Here is a 14,473-nt window from a genome sequence, read left to right as displayed (position 1 = left end):
CCACTACTTTAATATCCAGAGACTACAGACTAGATACACATAAAGACATGTAGAGACAACTGTGTTCTTCTGCAAAATGCATTCTGTTCACCATGTGTATACCATGTGTGATTTATAACCTTATACTTAAGAGACACATTTGGAAATAAAATCACTTTATTCTAATTAATTCACAAACAAAAGCATGTTTAAGAGGCCACACAAACATTCGCCTAGCCCCAAACTCAATATCATCTCAGGGAGCTTCTATATGGTGAGAATACCCTCTTCCACTGCAATCCTGAAGCACAAAAGCTACTAATGATTGAGGAGCGGTTAACTGGTGGCTTCACACTTTATATCTTCACTATCAATTATATTTTTAATGCTAAATCAACCTGGTCATGAGAGATGATTTTTCATGCCTTCAACTGGAACTTCTTGATTAAGCTAACCCTGCAAACAGAAAAGGTTTGTTAGAAGAGCACTAGCTACATATTCTCAACAAAACCAAAGTCCTCCAAATTATGAAAGCAGGGGTGAAGCCCAAGGTTATTAGTTTCTTTCATAAGCTGTTTAAGGTTGCAACCAATAAAACTTCAACTCTACACTTTGAAGCAGAAATATAGTTACTTTGGTATTAGACATAGTTTCATCAAAGACTTCTGATAAACTTGGCCATGCAATGTCTTAATTCCACAATTCGACCACCTATAAGGATTAACTTCTCCCCATCCCTATTTCCTACATAAATGAAGGTGGGGAATTTTGAGAACCACTAGCCCAGACCAGGGTTTTAAAACGTTTTTCTGTAATCAATCAGGTAAATACTTTTCGCTTTGTGGGCCATATAGTCTCTGTCACAACTGCTCAACTCTTCCTTTGCCATGGAAAGCAGCCATACACAACACCTAAATGAATAGGAGACGGCTGTGTTTCAATAAAATTACTTACAGAAACAGGTGTCAGGATGGCTTTGGTAAAGGGACCATAGGTGGTCAACCTCTGGCCTAGACCAATTCAGTATAAGAAGCCTGAAAAATGACTCTGTATATATTAAATATACTCTGTGACTCCATGAGAATCAACTATAGATTTATCCACAAAAACCCTTTCTAAGTTTCTAAATAAAATCTGCAGAACTATAAATAAATAAATAAATAAATAAAAATGCAGGCGGGAAAATGAAAATAATCATTTTTAATAGGTGGTGAACTCTTAGACTGATAGGAGGAAATCACACAAAAACAAGTTGACTGCCAACATTCCAGAGAACCTATATCTCTAAGTCCCACCGAGGGATTTAATAAACTTGTCTCTCTCCAACGAGGTGTGCAGAATGACAATGCTCTATCAGATCTTGTGCTCAGTCCTGGCCTTTGGTGAAATCAGCACTAAGGCTATGCAATAACTACAATAAGATCTTGGCACACTAATCTATACCCGCCTAAGAAAGAATCAGATTCAGAACGTAACTGAATCTGATTCTTCCTTAAGCAGGTAAAAGCCTAAGATAATGACTAGAAAACTTTGGACCAGCTCCTTGTTAGATTATTTTTAGAGTAATTTAAACAAAATCTCCTCTAATTTGTCAGTTTAATTTATTAAACACAGTTTTATAAGGTCCAGGGGTACCATTCAGTGAATTAAGCAGATGCAAGTTCAACCATGGATTGATGTATCTATCACCTACCGTTCGCCAGTCTGCACTGTTTCAGCACCTCACTGAAACCTTCACAAAGCTTAAGGTCACCCTGGTTCTGGGCACACTCCAAAAACTGTTTCACCTCAAAAAGGCATGGGCCATTCTGCTGCTGCTGTGCCAGCTGGGTTCCCTGAGGCTCCTGCAAAGGCATAACATTCAGGACTGTTAAGAAAGGAAATCAGGGACTTCCCTGGTGGCGCAGCGGTTAAGAATCTGCCTGCCAATGCAGGGTACATGGGTTTGAGCCCTGGTCTGGGAAGATCCCACATGCCGCGGAGCAACTAAGCCTGTGAGCCACAACTACTGAGCCTGCACTCTAGGGCCCGTGAGCCACAACTACTGAGCCCGCGTGCCTAGAGCCCGTGCTCTGCAACAAGAAGCCACTGTAATGAGCAGCAGAGCAGCCCCCTCCCAAAGCCTGCACACAATGAAGAGGAGCCCCCACTCGCCGCAACTAGAGAAAGCCCACGCGCAGCAACGAAGACCCAACGCAGCCAAAAATAAATGAATGAATGAATGAATGGAAATCAGACTTATACCCGAACAAAGAGCAATAACCACTCTTTGAGGTTAATTGGGGGAACAGAACTAGAACCAGATGCAAATTAAAGTTTCTATCTAATAACGTGGACAGTGAAAAAAATTAAAGGCAGAAAGAAATGAGCTTTAACAAAAATCCCAGTTGTCATCAGAAAGATTCATGAACAAAGATGCAAATTAAGTGGTTATCTAGGCATCTAAACACCAGTGGTTCAATGATGTTTCATGGAGGAAAAAATGGGCCTACTACAGAAAAATAGATGGATGAGAGTTTTAAGTACATTAGAAATACAGTAGAGTATACACCCATGCTCCTTAGAGGAGAAAATTCACATATCTCAGAAAGAAGGGCAGTGGCAAATATCAGGTAAGAGATGAGAGAGCACAGAGTCATCAAAAATATTTCTGAACACTTAACAAAGATTGAGGCTGAATTAGTTAAGTGTGACCATGACAAACACAACATATATATGTGTATATATATATGTATATATTTATATTCATTCATTCATTCACTCATTCATTTATTTATGCCAGGCCACACGGCTTCTGGGGTCTTAGTTCCCCAACCAGCGATTGAATCCCGGGCCCACGACAGTGAAAGCGGCAAGTCTTAACCACTGGACCACCCGGGAATCCCCCAAAATATTTAAAATGAGGGGTAGGTGGCTGTTTGACAGTCCATCAGGTTGAACTGCCACAATTCTACTCCTTGAGAAGAAATACCATTTGTCCAGGACTCTCTGACGCTGGCCTAAGTAAGGTACTAACTCAACTGCTGCGAAATATGGATAAACCATTCTCCACAGGTGCAGACAGTCCCAATACATAAGGCACTTACAACTAACTAGGTTTTCTCATAAATACACCACCGAAGAGAATGCTGCCCCAAATCTTACCTGGTAAGTGATGTCAGGCCTTGAGGGCTCAGCATTACTTCCTCCACTGAAGCCACCAGTGATGGCATGACCCAGAGTGTGGCCGACGGCAGAACCCACAGCCACGCCGGCTGCAGTGGTTGCCATCTGGGCCATCAGACCTGGTTGCCGAGGAGCAGCAGCAGGTGAGCCAACAGCAGATGGTGGAGCCACTGCTGGTGGCTGAGCTGCGGGCGCTGGCCTGGGTGCAGTTCTCATCTGAGGCGCCCGGCTGTGAAAGAAAGGAACAGAAAGTATAAAGTTCCCACTCCCAACCAAGTTTGGAAATTGTCAACTTTTTTTTTTTTTTAATAAATCCAACAGGATATTAAGTCGATGCTATATTCTTTTTTTTTTAAATAATATTTATTTATTTGGCTGTACGGGTCTTAGTCGCTGCACACGGGATCTTCGTTGCAGCATGTGGAATCTTCAGTTATGGCATGAGGGATCTAGTTCCCTGACCAGGGACTGAACCCAGGCCCCCTGCATTGGGAGCAAGGAATCTTAACCACTGGACCATCAGGGAAGTCCCAGGAAATTGTCAACTTAAATAAACAAACAAACAAACGAAAACCCCTTGTATATTAAAATAACCTCAGGATTTCATTTTAAATTATTAAGTGCAAATACTACATACATACAAGAAAACCTTACAGAACACAATTCCCTGAACTATTTACATCATTTTCTCTTTAACCTTTTACGGTTGTAATCACCAAGTATAAATGTTTTTTTCCCTGCTTTTTTTCAACCATTTCCATGTATTCACAAAGTCTATAGTATCTTTAGAGAACAGTTATTCCAACATCATAAAAATCAATATAACTGTTAATGAGACAAAAGCCTCTACCTTCGTGGAGCTGACATCCTATTGAGGGATCAAATAAATGTTAAGAAAAAAATATTGAGAGCGAGGGCAGCATGTTGTGGCATACTGCAATTTTAAGACAGTCAAGGGAGGTCTCGCTAAGCTGGTAACAATTGAATGAACACGGAAAGATAGCTATCTGGGGAAATAAACTAATCCAATTCCTTCATTTTACAGATTAGAAAACTGAAGCCCAGTAAGTGGAAGTGACTTGCCTGAACTGTTATACCTAAACTGATTTCAACTATTTCCCATCTGTAGAACATTTGGATGCCTTCAAAATTTCACTAATATGTCCAATGTTGTTCCAAAAATCTTTCACACAGAAGATTTCTGCATTTTTAGATTGTGGTTTCCCTTCCTTTGGATAGCAGCGTCTTTCCATTACGTGAACTCCTTCCCTACGCTCCTAGCACGCAGTTTGAACACAATTCACCTTAGTCTAGAGAAGCAACGTGGTCCTCTGCTAAATGTCCTGAATTTGTCACCGGATAACTCAGGTCTAAGACCTGGCTTCTCTACTTATTGGTGGCATGACCTTGGACAAGTCACTTATTCTGAGTCTCCAGTTTCCTTATTCCTGTAAAACATGAAAATATCTACCTCTGAGGCTATCAGGAGGTGCAACTGGCAGTACATTTTACAAGTATTTTATCAACTAGAAAACGTCATGTACATGTGAGGCCTTAGTGACTGTGTCCCCTACTGGGCCGAGCCCTTAGAATGCTCACTGCTCCTGGAAGATGCTCAAAGATTATTTGCTTAATTGAAATACTATCGTTTCTCCTGATTATACTACCTTGCACTTTTTTTCTTGCTATTTTTAAAAAAATTTATTTATTTAATTTACTTATTTTTGGCTGCATTGGGTCTCCGTTGCTGCGCGTGGGCTTTCTCTAGTTGCCGCGAGGGGGGGCTACTCTGCATTGTGGTGCGCGGGCTTCTCATTGCGATGGCTTCTCTTGTTGTTGAGCATGGGCTCTAGGCACAAGGGCTTCAGTGGTTGTGGTGTGCGGGCTTCAGAAGTTGTGGCGCACAGGCCCAGCACCTCCGCGGCACATGGGATCCTCCCGGACCAGGGCTCGAACCCACGTCCCCAGCACTGGCAAGCGGATTCTTAACCACTGCGCCACCAGGGAAGCTCTTCTTGCTATTTTAGACGTTTCAGCCAGATTACACTTACGAATGTCCATTTCCTTCTAGAAGTGGCCTGTTTTAACTTAAAATGGACTCTAAGTATTTTAAGTAATAATTCATGGACATTCCAAATTAACAAGTTTGCCACTAACGGGAAAACTAGCCAAACCAGCTTACGGCGACCGGATGCGGGCCCACGCCGCCCCAACCTTCGGACGCCCCAGTCCCCCGCCGCCCAGCCGCCCCGAGGCCCAGCGCAACCTCCCTCTGCGTCACGGCGCCGGCAGGGCCCCAAACCTCGCGGTAGCCTCACCTGGCCGGAGGGGCGACGCGGGAAGTGCGGCTTCGGCTTCCACGAGGCATCTTAAACGCGGGACGAAGCAGGGTCTACAAACGCAACACTCGCAGGAAACCCTGGCTGCTTCTGCGACGCGCGAGAGCGGAAGTTGGAAGGCGGGGCTGGACTCAGCGCGCGGCCAATCAGAGCACAGGCAGAGGCCTTCCTTTCGCCGACGTCTCCGCGGGTCTGAAGGTCACAGGAAGAGCAGGACGTCATGGCGGCGCCTTGTCGTGCACGGTTTACGTCAGGAGCTCGGCGCCAGGACTGTTTAGAAAACCAGAAGTGGCCGTGGTTGTCGTGCAGACCTTGTCCTCCGAGCCTAGCGCGAGTCACAACCGCTAGCTGTTTGCTTCCTAGGGCACAAGGACCGTCGCTACTACCTTCAAACGTTTGCCTTATTAACATGGTAGGTCAGCTCCAATCTTGAGTGAGTGAGTCAGAGCTCTGGCGTGATTGTCGCTGGACCTTGGGCCAGTTACTTAACCGTTCTCACCATTAAGTTACTCATTTGGGTAAATATTTTTTGAGGCACAATGTGGGCACATAATAAGACGGAAAACTTTAGGGATCGACAGAGCTGAGTTGGTTCTACTTGTATTTTGTCCGTGGATCCAGTCAACAAAAGTTAAATTCAGACAGTAATAATGCCTTACATTTATGTATTTCATACATTTTCAAACCCCTTTCATATATTATAGAATTTGTGCCCGTAATTGATACGGTATTCGTTCACTGATAATTAAGTGAGATGTTCTGAATGATCTCCAAGTGCTAGCTAGGTTCTGGAAATAGAGCAGGAAATAAGACTACCTCCAAGGGGTTTAAATTCGGGGAGGCAAGAGACAAACACCTACATAAATTAGATGGTGGTGATATGAAGCGAAAGCAGGGTAAGGGTGGTAGGGAGTTAGGGGTTGGAGAGGGCATGAGTCTTTGAAGAGGAAGTATTTGAATGGAGTCCTTGAGGAAGTGCGGAAGCAAGCCTCGTGTTTATCAAGGGTACGAGCATTCCTGGCAAAGGGAATGGCAACTGCAAAGGCCCCAAGGATCTGTGCTTCAGTGATACTTGGTGTGAAATGCTTTTAACAGTACATTTTAGCGCCTCTGCAGTAGGGGACAAGTTAACTAGTGGCATTTCATGGGGGGCTTCATGGGACCGTCCTTGGGGGTGGGGTGGGATTTATGGAGGAGAGAAAGCAGAGGTAGAACCTCCATTTATGCTTGGATGCCAATCAGAAATTTCCCCCTTCCACCAGAGGTAGCAGAGTTTAACACAGCCTTTCCAGCAACAGCAGAATGTTTGTGGAACTGAGGGGTAAATAATGCAAAAAACTTTTGTGAAAAACAAAGTTTTATTTTCACAGAACTTTTTAAAGAAATGAAAGGTTTACAAATGATAAGCCTTTGTATTCGCCTTTGGATAATTCATAAAAAGAGATGGGAGAAAGGAACTTTATTTATAAAGAACATTCTGGCACCAGAAGAGCTTAGAGTGAGCAGAGCTTTGGACAGACAGGCATGCAGACCAGAACAGAGACAATTTTAATCATACTTAGCTAAGTCACTAATTCCTAAATTGAAGAGAGAAAATTAGATGTTTGTACAAGGTTATTTTGTGATAGTAAAAGATTAAACAATCTAAATTCCTGTCAGCAGAATACAGGTAAAAAAAAATTATGGCACATTCACACAATATGCAGCTATAAAAAAGAAAGAAGTTTTTCTGTGTATTGATATGAAATGATTTCCAAGGTAAATTGTCAAGAGAAAAAAAGCAAGGGGCAGAATTGAGTATAGGGTGCTGTTTGTGAAATGGAGAGAAAAGCCCATAGTGTCCATGCATAAAATATCTTTAGCTGATAACACTGGTTGCCTTCAGGCAGTGGCATAGGGGTGAGACTTTTACTGATAACATTTTCTATCTCTTGGATTTTGAAACAGTTAATGTATTACCTCTATTCAAAAAAAAAGAACATGTAAAAAGTTAAAATGAATAGCAAAAAAGTGGGAATTGAAAATAAATAGAATTCTGCTACCTATCATTTGCAGTTTGGTGGGTTAGGTGTGCCGAAGTTCACACTTTAGTAAAATTTATATACCAACTTATTCTGTAGTGATCACAGTCATCCTCAACAAATGCAATTACAGTGATGAAAATTTGAACAACGAACTCTTGCAGGCATTGTTACAGATATTTGATACAGATATTTGGCTGAGTGGACTTTTGATGATTGCAATAAAAATTCTACTGAAATTAGGTGGTAAATATCAGAAGTTTTAAAACTGTGCAAACTCTGTTCCAGAAATTCCATGTCTAAGAATTTGAGAAAGTCATGAATGTGAAAGAAATTAGCCATAAGGATGTTGATTTAACAAAATGTATAAAATAGGGAAAACGTGAAATAACCTAAGTGTCCTGCAATATACAATTAGTTAAATAAGTTGTAATACATACATACAATGAAATGCTATGCAGCCATTTAAAATGTGAAAGAATATGTGAAGTGAGAATTATCTTCACAAAACACCAAGTGAAAGAGCAGGTTACAAAGTAGTACACATAGTATGTTTGTATTTTGAGAAAGTTCTATTATATTTTAAAGGCTGTAATTATATACATCCCAGTAGTGATGTTATTCATTGGATAGTGATTTCTTTCTTCCTTCCTTTTTTTTTTTTTTGGCTTGTCTGTATTTTCCAATTTGTCTACAGTGAACACACAATAATTAAACCTACATTGGTGGTTTAAAATATGTCCTCAAATTCCTTGACACTCCCTTCAAAAGGTGGAGCCTAATTCCTCTCCAGCCTCCTGAAAGACCCTGAGTTAGAATCATCCAGCTAAGCCACTCCCAAATTGTTGACCCACAGAAACTGAGATAGTAATTTGTTACACAGCAATAAGTAACTAATACACATAACTTCTACAGTGAGCATATTTAAATTTTAAAAGCTCTAGTATCTAAAATGAGCAAAATCTAGTTAGAACATCTTACAGTGTTGCTTTAACATAGCTCATGTCTGGGTATGCTGTACTTCACAGCAGGAATTGTGTAGGAACTGAGATGTTTAAGACATTAAGGTCCATACACTGTAAATGCAGTTTTTTCTTTGGATAACTAAGACATCGTTATATGAATATAGTGCCTTGCACATATCAGACAAAAAAGAATGAATGAATGAATTGAACTGTTGATCTGAAAGTACAGAATACTATAAAACAAATGGTTAAGTGGTGTTTATATGAAGTTCTAAAGGATTTTAAAGGAATGGACATTCAGTGTGGATGAATGCTTCTGGGAGAAAGTGGCACTTGGTGCCACTTTCAGTTAGGTGAAATTAGTTTTAGAAAAATTAAAATTGTAAAGGGCACACTGAGTAGCACAGCACAGATTCAAAGGAAGAAGCAGAATTGAATATGGTGAAGTTAGAGGACAGAAGACATGTGTCACGAACCAGTGTGTTTTTGGAAGTTATGAGAAACAAACCTAAGAATCCAATAGATGGGGACTTGCCTGGTGGTCCAGTGCCTTTCAGTGCAGGGGACGCGAGTTCCATCCCTGTTCGGGGAACTAAGATCCCACATGCTGCGAGGCAACTAAGCCTGCGTGGCACAACTAGAGAGAGAAAACCCACATGCCACAACTAGAGAGAAGCCTACGCGCTGCAAGGAAAGATCCCATGTGCCGCAATGAAGATCCCATGTACCACAGCTAAGACGCGATGCAGCCAAAAAAAAAAAAAACAGAAATGCAATAGATGATTTGCAGCACAATATAAGGCATCTAAGCTTTTTGGCCTGCAAGGTTAGAGCAGCACTGAGGATCTTTATATTATTAAAATGGTCTTCTGAAGATTAATCTGGACATGTCTGAGATATAGCAGAGGGAGACTAGGGGTAAGGAAAAAAATCCTGAAGGCTAAGACAGTGGTGATGTGGACATTATTACTAATTATTTGAGTGCCTATTGTATACCAGGCACTGAGAGCTTTACGTGCGTTATTTCATTTATGCCTCACAAGAACTCTTGAAATAGGTACTGTATCATCCCTATTTTATAGGTAAGGAAACAGATGCTTAGAGTTTAAGCAACTTTCCCAAGTCCATACAGGTGTTTGACTCCAAAGTGAAGACTCCTACCATACCACACTGCCTGAATGTTGGAGACATTTTAAAATAATGAAGTGAGTGAAAGAATTTAAGACTTCCTTGGCAGTCCAGTGGTTAAGACTCCGCACTCCCAATGCAGGGGGCAAGGGTTCCATCCCTGGTTGGGATACTAAGATCTTGCATGCCGCATGGTGCGGCCCAAAAAAAAAAAAAAAAGGACTTCGTGACTAGAGAGGAAGGAGAAGAGGGATCACGTTCTGTAAACTTAAAAATAATTACCATTGGGGCTTCCCTGGTGGCGCAGTGGTTGAGAGTCCGCCTGCCAATGCAGGGGACGCGGGTTCGTGCCCCGGTCCGGGAAGATCCCACATGCCACGGAGCGGCTGGGCCCGTGAGCCATGGCCGCTGAGCCTGCGTGTCCGGAGCCTGTGCTCCGCAACGGGAGAGGCCACAACAGTGAGAGGCCCGCGTACCGCAAAAAAAAAAATAATAATAATTACTATTTATTGAGCACCGGTTATGTGCCAAGCCCTTAAGGGTGTCACATTTTATTTATTTTATCTATAATCCTGTTTGGCGAGGTAACCCAATATTATTCCCATTTTACAAATGCAAAACCTGAAGCATGGTGGAACTTGAAAGTAGCTACCACTTAGAAGTTTGCTGAGTGCCAGATTGATGAACACCCATAGCTAGGATTAAAATTCAAGTTGCTCCTTCCAGAACACCACCCTTCTCCCCCAACAAAGGACTCACCGCTGGGCGCAGAGACCTGACTGAATGCAGAGTGAAGAGAAAGAAGAGGGACCCTGCCATACTCTGCATAATTTTTAAACTATAACCCTAGTTCTTGGACATGGAGTTTGTGGGTGGTTCTGAACCACAGAAGGATGTCTACAGTTGAGGAAAACTGTGATGCTGGGAAGAGTGAATGTTTTTGAGTATCTGTTATGCCAGGTTTTCTAATTAGCTGTATGACCTCTGGAAAGTTACTTGAGTTCTGTGCCTCAGAATCCCGTCCGTAAAATGGAGCTAGCATTCGCTTCAAAGGATTGCTGTGGGGTCAAAGCGCAGAGAATTCCTATCTCTGTTCTGCCCACATTCGTCTTTGTGACGTCTTCTTTGCAGATAAGAACTCAAATATTTGTGTACTTGAAACAAGTTACCACAGCAACTTAAAAAAAACACCAGCAGAGTTAAAATGCCATTCTTGCTGCTCTTTTAATTAAAAACCCTAAACAGGCATACCCACTTGGATGTTACTTAACAATTAGTGAGGAAAAGATACTGAACTTAAGCGATGTCGAAAAGAAGTTCTGTTGACCAACATGGACTGTTCCCCTTAGGACCGGAGTTATAGCTGGAGTCAGAGAAAATACTTTTATCAGGTCCTTTGGGTATGGGTATCCTGTTGAAAACCAGACAAAAACAAAAATCAATTCTCTTTAGTCCGTGCATAAACACTGGAAGTAAATCCCTTACTTGTATTTTTAGAAAGATGTTTTCTGCGTTTCCTAGCCCCTTCTACCCAACTAAAAAATTCCAAAAGGTAGAATTTTAACTGCCACCGGGAGACAGGCTGGGAGTTTAGGGAGCCCAGCTAATGACTCGCTACGCGGGGCAGCCTCAGGAGGGGGCGACTGTGCCCCGTTCGAGTCGCAGGGGGCGGACCGGAGCGTTACCAGGGCGCTCGCGCGGGCCCGCACGCACCAGCACTCAGGCGAGACGGGTGCGCGGCCGGGGCTGCAGCTGGCGCTGGCGACGCTTGCGCTGGCCGTTGAGGAGCTTCTGCGCGATCTTGCGCTCGTGGCCGCCGGGCACCCGCCAGTTGGTGCGCAGTTCCCGCTCGCGCCGCGTCCGGCCCTTGCTGCGCCCGGCCCCGCAGGCCGGGAAGTCGCGCAGGTAGTAGTAATCCAGACAGTCATAGAGCTCCTCCTTGGAGCCAACCAGCGGCCACGCTTCGGGTGGCGGCAGCTGGGCCTGACCCTGGACACCAGGAAACGCCAAGTCCATCGCGCCTAGCCTCAGGGTCTGCCGCTAGCGCGCCCGTGCGCGCAAGTTTGTGGAGGCCCCCCCCCAGCGCTTCGATTGGCTCCGCCGAAGGGGGCGGGGCCTAGGGCTGACGTCACAGGACCGGGAAGGTACTCAGCGCTAGGCCTCTGCGATCTGGCACCTGGAACCATGATCCTTTCCTCCATCCCGGCCTGTGCGCCGCCTGAGCGAGAAGGGTATTTGGCAAAATTAGACCAAACACTTGTTTATGTCGGTCAAAAATGGGAAATTATCCAAGTATCAAGTGTCAGGGAGCTGTGCATTACTCCGGCGGACTTTTATCAGCATTGAACATTTTGTTAGGCTATTTGATGACAGGAGTAAGTGCTCAATAAATGATGCAAAGTGAAAAATGAGCTTCTGAAGTAATATCTCTGGTATCCCAGTAATATATATTTAAAACATGTCTGGAGTGAAAGGAAATGCGGTGGAATGCTAAAAGTATTTCTGGCTGGTAGGGACATACACACATTAGTTCTTTTTTCCTTTCCACAGTCCACGTGTTTGATAAGGGGTACGAATTAACTGTATTAAGCGAGCGAGCGATTAAGAAGGGAAAGTCACCCTGCCTGGTGCAAGGCCGGGAACCGCGTGCAATTTCGGATTATCAGCAGGTGCCCAAGCCCTGCGGCCAGGGGACGCTAAAATTGTGGTAGCTTGATGCGCCGGCAGTTTTGGGGTGAGGGCCGAGAGTTGGGAGCGGCCGCGCGGGGGAACCAGCGCGAGCCCAGCGTCCCACCCGCCAGCCCCGGGTGCGCCCAGCCCCGCGGGCGTTGGGGGAAGGATGCTCCCCGAGAGCTGCAAAGGCGAGAGGAATCAGGCCGAGTGGCCTACGCTCAGAAAAGTCCAGACCTACCTCCTCGCCGAGGGCAGCTGCACAGCTGAGCAGGAGTCATTAACACCCTGCGGCACCCGAGGCTCTGCGGTGACTACCCGGTCTAATTACCTAATTACTGTCTCGGTAAACGCTGCTCTCAGGGAGTTATTGCGAAGAATGCCTTTGTTTTGGTTTGGTTTAACTAGCGCAGATAATTCTCTTCCCAGGAAAATTGCATCTATCCCCTCGGGGATTTTCTTTTTAATAGATCGAAAATAATTCAATACTTAAAAAAAAAGTCCTTTTCAGGTATTTGATCTTGCTGAGTTTCTGTCTGTGACCAAGTTGGCAATTTGAGTTTTTTTTCTGCTCTCTGAAGTATCCCTGGTGGGGCGTGGCCTACATACCACGCTCTGAGGGCAATTTTGTTAGTTCCTTAAATGAGCAAATCCCAAGAGAGAGTTTTTAATAAAACGCAGAGAGGATTTTCTCTTCCACCCACGTGTCTTACACCTGCTGCTGGGAAAGAGAAGCTAATATTTATCCCTCTACCACCCTCCCACACATCATCTCTTTTAAAAACTCTCTTTAGAATTTGTTATGAAAATATTCAGACCTTCTCAGAAGTGAAAATAGAACAAAGAACTCCCGTATCCCATCACATGGATTCAACAATTATCAAGATCCTGTCAGGTTTGCTTTACCCCTTTCTGTTTTGCTCTGCTGCAGACCTTATGTCATTTTACTCCTGTATATCTCAATATACAGCTCTAAAAAACTAGACTTTTTTCCATAACCTCAATGCCATTTGCATACTTGACAAAGTCAACTTGGCCCTGTTATCATCTAAAACCCAGTCCAGAATCAAATTTCTCTGATTGTCTGAAAGACAATAGAAAACATACAACTCAGAATACATACAGAATCTACACATGAAATTTTCTTGTATGGTGTTTAAGTCTCTTATAATCTAGGGTGGGCCCCTGCCCTTTTCATTTTTTCCTGTCATGACTTGCTGCAAAAACTGGGTCAGTTGTCCTGTAAAATGCCCCACTTTGTGGATTTTTCTGTTTCCTTGTCGTGTCATTTAACTTCTTCCTCTCTCTCCCATATTGTGTAAATGGAGGTTGGCTCTAGAGGCTAGGAGGTGATGTGTGTTGGTATCACACCAGGAGACCCGCAATAGCTCATGGTCCCAGTTTCAGTGATCAGTAGGCTCAGGTGGTGACAGCCTGCCCCTGCAATTGTATAGTTCCACATTAAGCTTTTATCTAATAGTTTCAACCATAGTTCATTGCTTTATTTGCTGTTTTGTTCATCTGCTATTATCTCATTAGGGGCTGTGAAATGGTAATTTTCTAATTCAATCCTTTCTTCCACACTTATTAGCTAGAATTCTTTCCCTCATGAATTCAGACTCTTTGGTTACCCTGATATATCTTTTTTCTTCCAGTTTTATTGGTATATAGTTGATGTACAGCACTGTATAAGGTGTACAGTGAAATGATTTGACTTAATACTTCATGAAATGAGGACCACAGTAAATTTAGTGAACATCCATCATCTCATATAGATACAAAATTGAATAGAAAAACATTTTTTTCCTTGTGATGAGAACTCAGGATTTCCTCTGTTAACTTTTGTATATCATATACAGCAGTGTTAATTATATTTATCATGTTGTATGTTACATCTCTAGTACTTATTTGTCTTATAGCTGGATGTTTGTATCTTTTGAATACCTTCATCCGATTCCCCCTCCCCCCCATACCACTCTCCCACACATTACCACTAGACCTGTCCTACAAGAAATGCTACAGGGATTCCTTCAGGTTGAAATGAAAGGACACGAGACAGTAACTTGTAGCCAGATATAGACATAAAGATCCCTGTTAAAGGTAAATACATGGGCACATATAAAAACCTATTGTTGGGGCTTCCCTGGTGGCGCAGTTGTTGAGAATCCACCTGACAATACAGGACACACGGGTTCGATCCCTGGTC

At 43.3% G+C, this 14,473-nt stretch overlaps 2 protein-coding genes across 3 annotated transcripts; both read right to left on the bottom strand.

Annotated features, from left to right (window-relative positions):
* Positions 1 to 134: 134 nt before the first annotated feature.
* Positions 135 to 5,620, bottom strand: CHCHD2 (coiled-coil-helix-coiled-coil-helix domain containing 2). The gene is made up of 4 exons (XM_004326973.4): positions 5,463 to 5,620; positions 3,124 to 3,373; positions 1,673 to 1,823; positions 135 to 435 (listed from the first exon to the last, which is right to left on the bottom strand). The coding sequence occupies exons 1-4, from the start codon at positions 5,510 to 5,512 to the stop codon at positions 425 to 427; spliced, it is 462 nt and encodes a 153-aa protein (XP_004327021.1). The 5' UTR covers positions 5,513 to 5,620; the 3' UTR covers positions 135 to 424.
* A 5,182-nt stretch (positions 5,621 to 10,802) lies between these two features.
* Positions 10,803 to 11,698, bottom strand: NUPR2 (nuclear protein 2, transcriptional regulator). Of its 2 annotated transcripts, none has more exons than XM_019922058.3 (2): positions 11,283 to 11,698; positions 10,803 to 11,008 (listed from the first exon to the last, which is right to left on the bottom strand). In XM_019922058.3, the coding sequence occupies exon 1, from the start codon at positions 11,611 to 11,613 to the stop codon at positions 11,317 to 11,319; it is 297 nt and encodes a 98-aa protein (XP_019777617.1). In that variant the 5' UTR covers positions 11,614 to 11,698; the 3' UTR covers positions 10,803 to 11,008; positions 11,283 to 11,316. The 2 variants fall into 2 exon arrangements, with proteins under 2 accessions (XP_019777617.1, XP_019777616.1); XM_019922057.3 differs by having other exon boundaries at positions 11,311 to 11,694.
* Between the last annotated feature and the right edge of the window lie 2,775 nt (positions 11,699 to 14,473).

This window comes from Tursiops truncatus, chromosome 15, assembly GCF_011762595.2.
Source record: "Tursiops truncatus isolate mTurTru1 chromosome 15, mTurTru1.mat.Y, whole genome shotgun sequence".
Taxonomy (NCBI): Eukaryota; Metazoa; Chordata; class Mammalia; order Artiodactyla; family Delphinidae; genus Tursiops; species Tursiops truncatus.
This window is presented reverse-complemented; position numbering and strand designations above follow the sequence as displayed.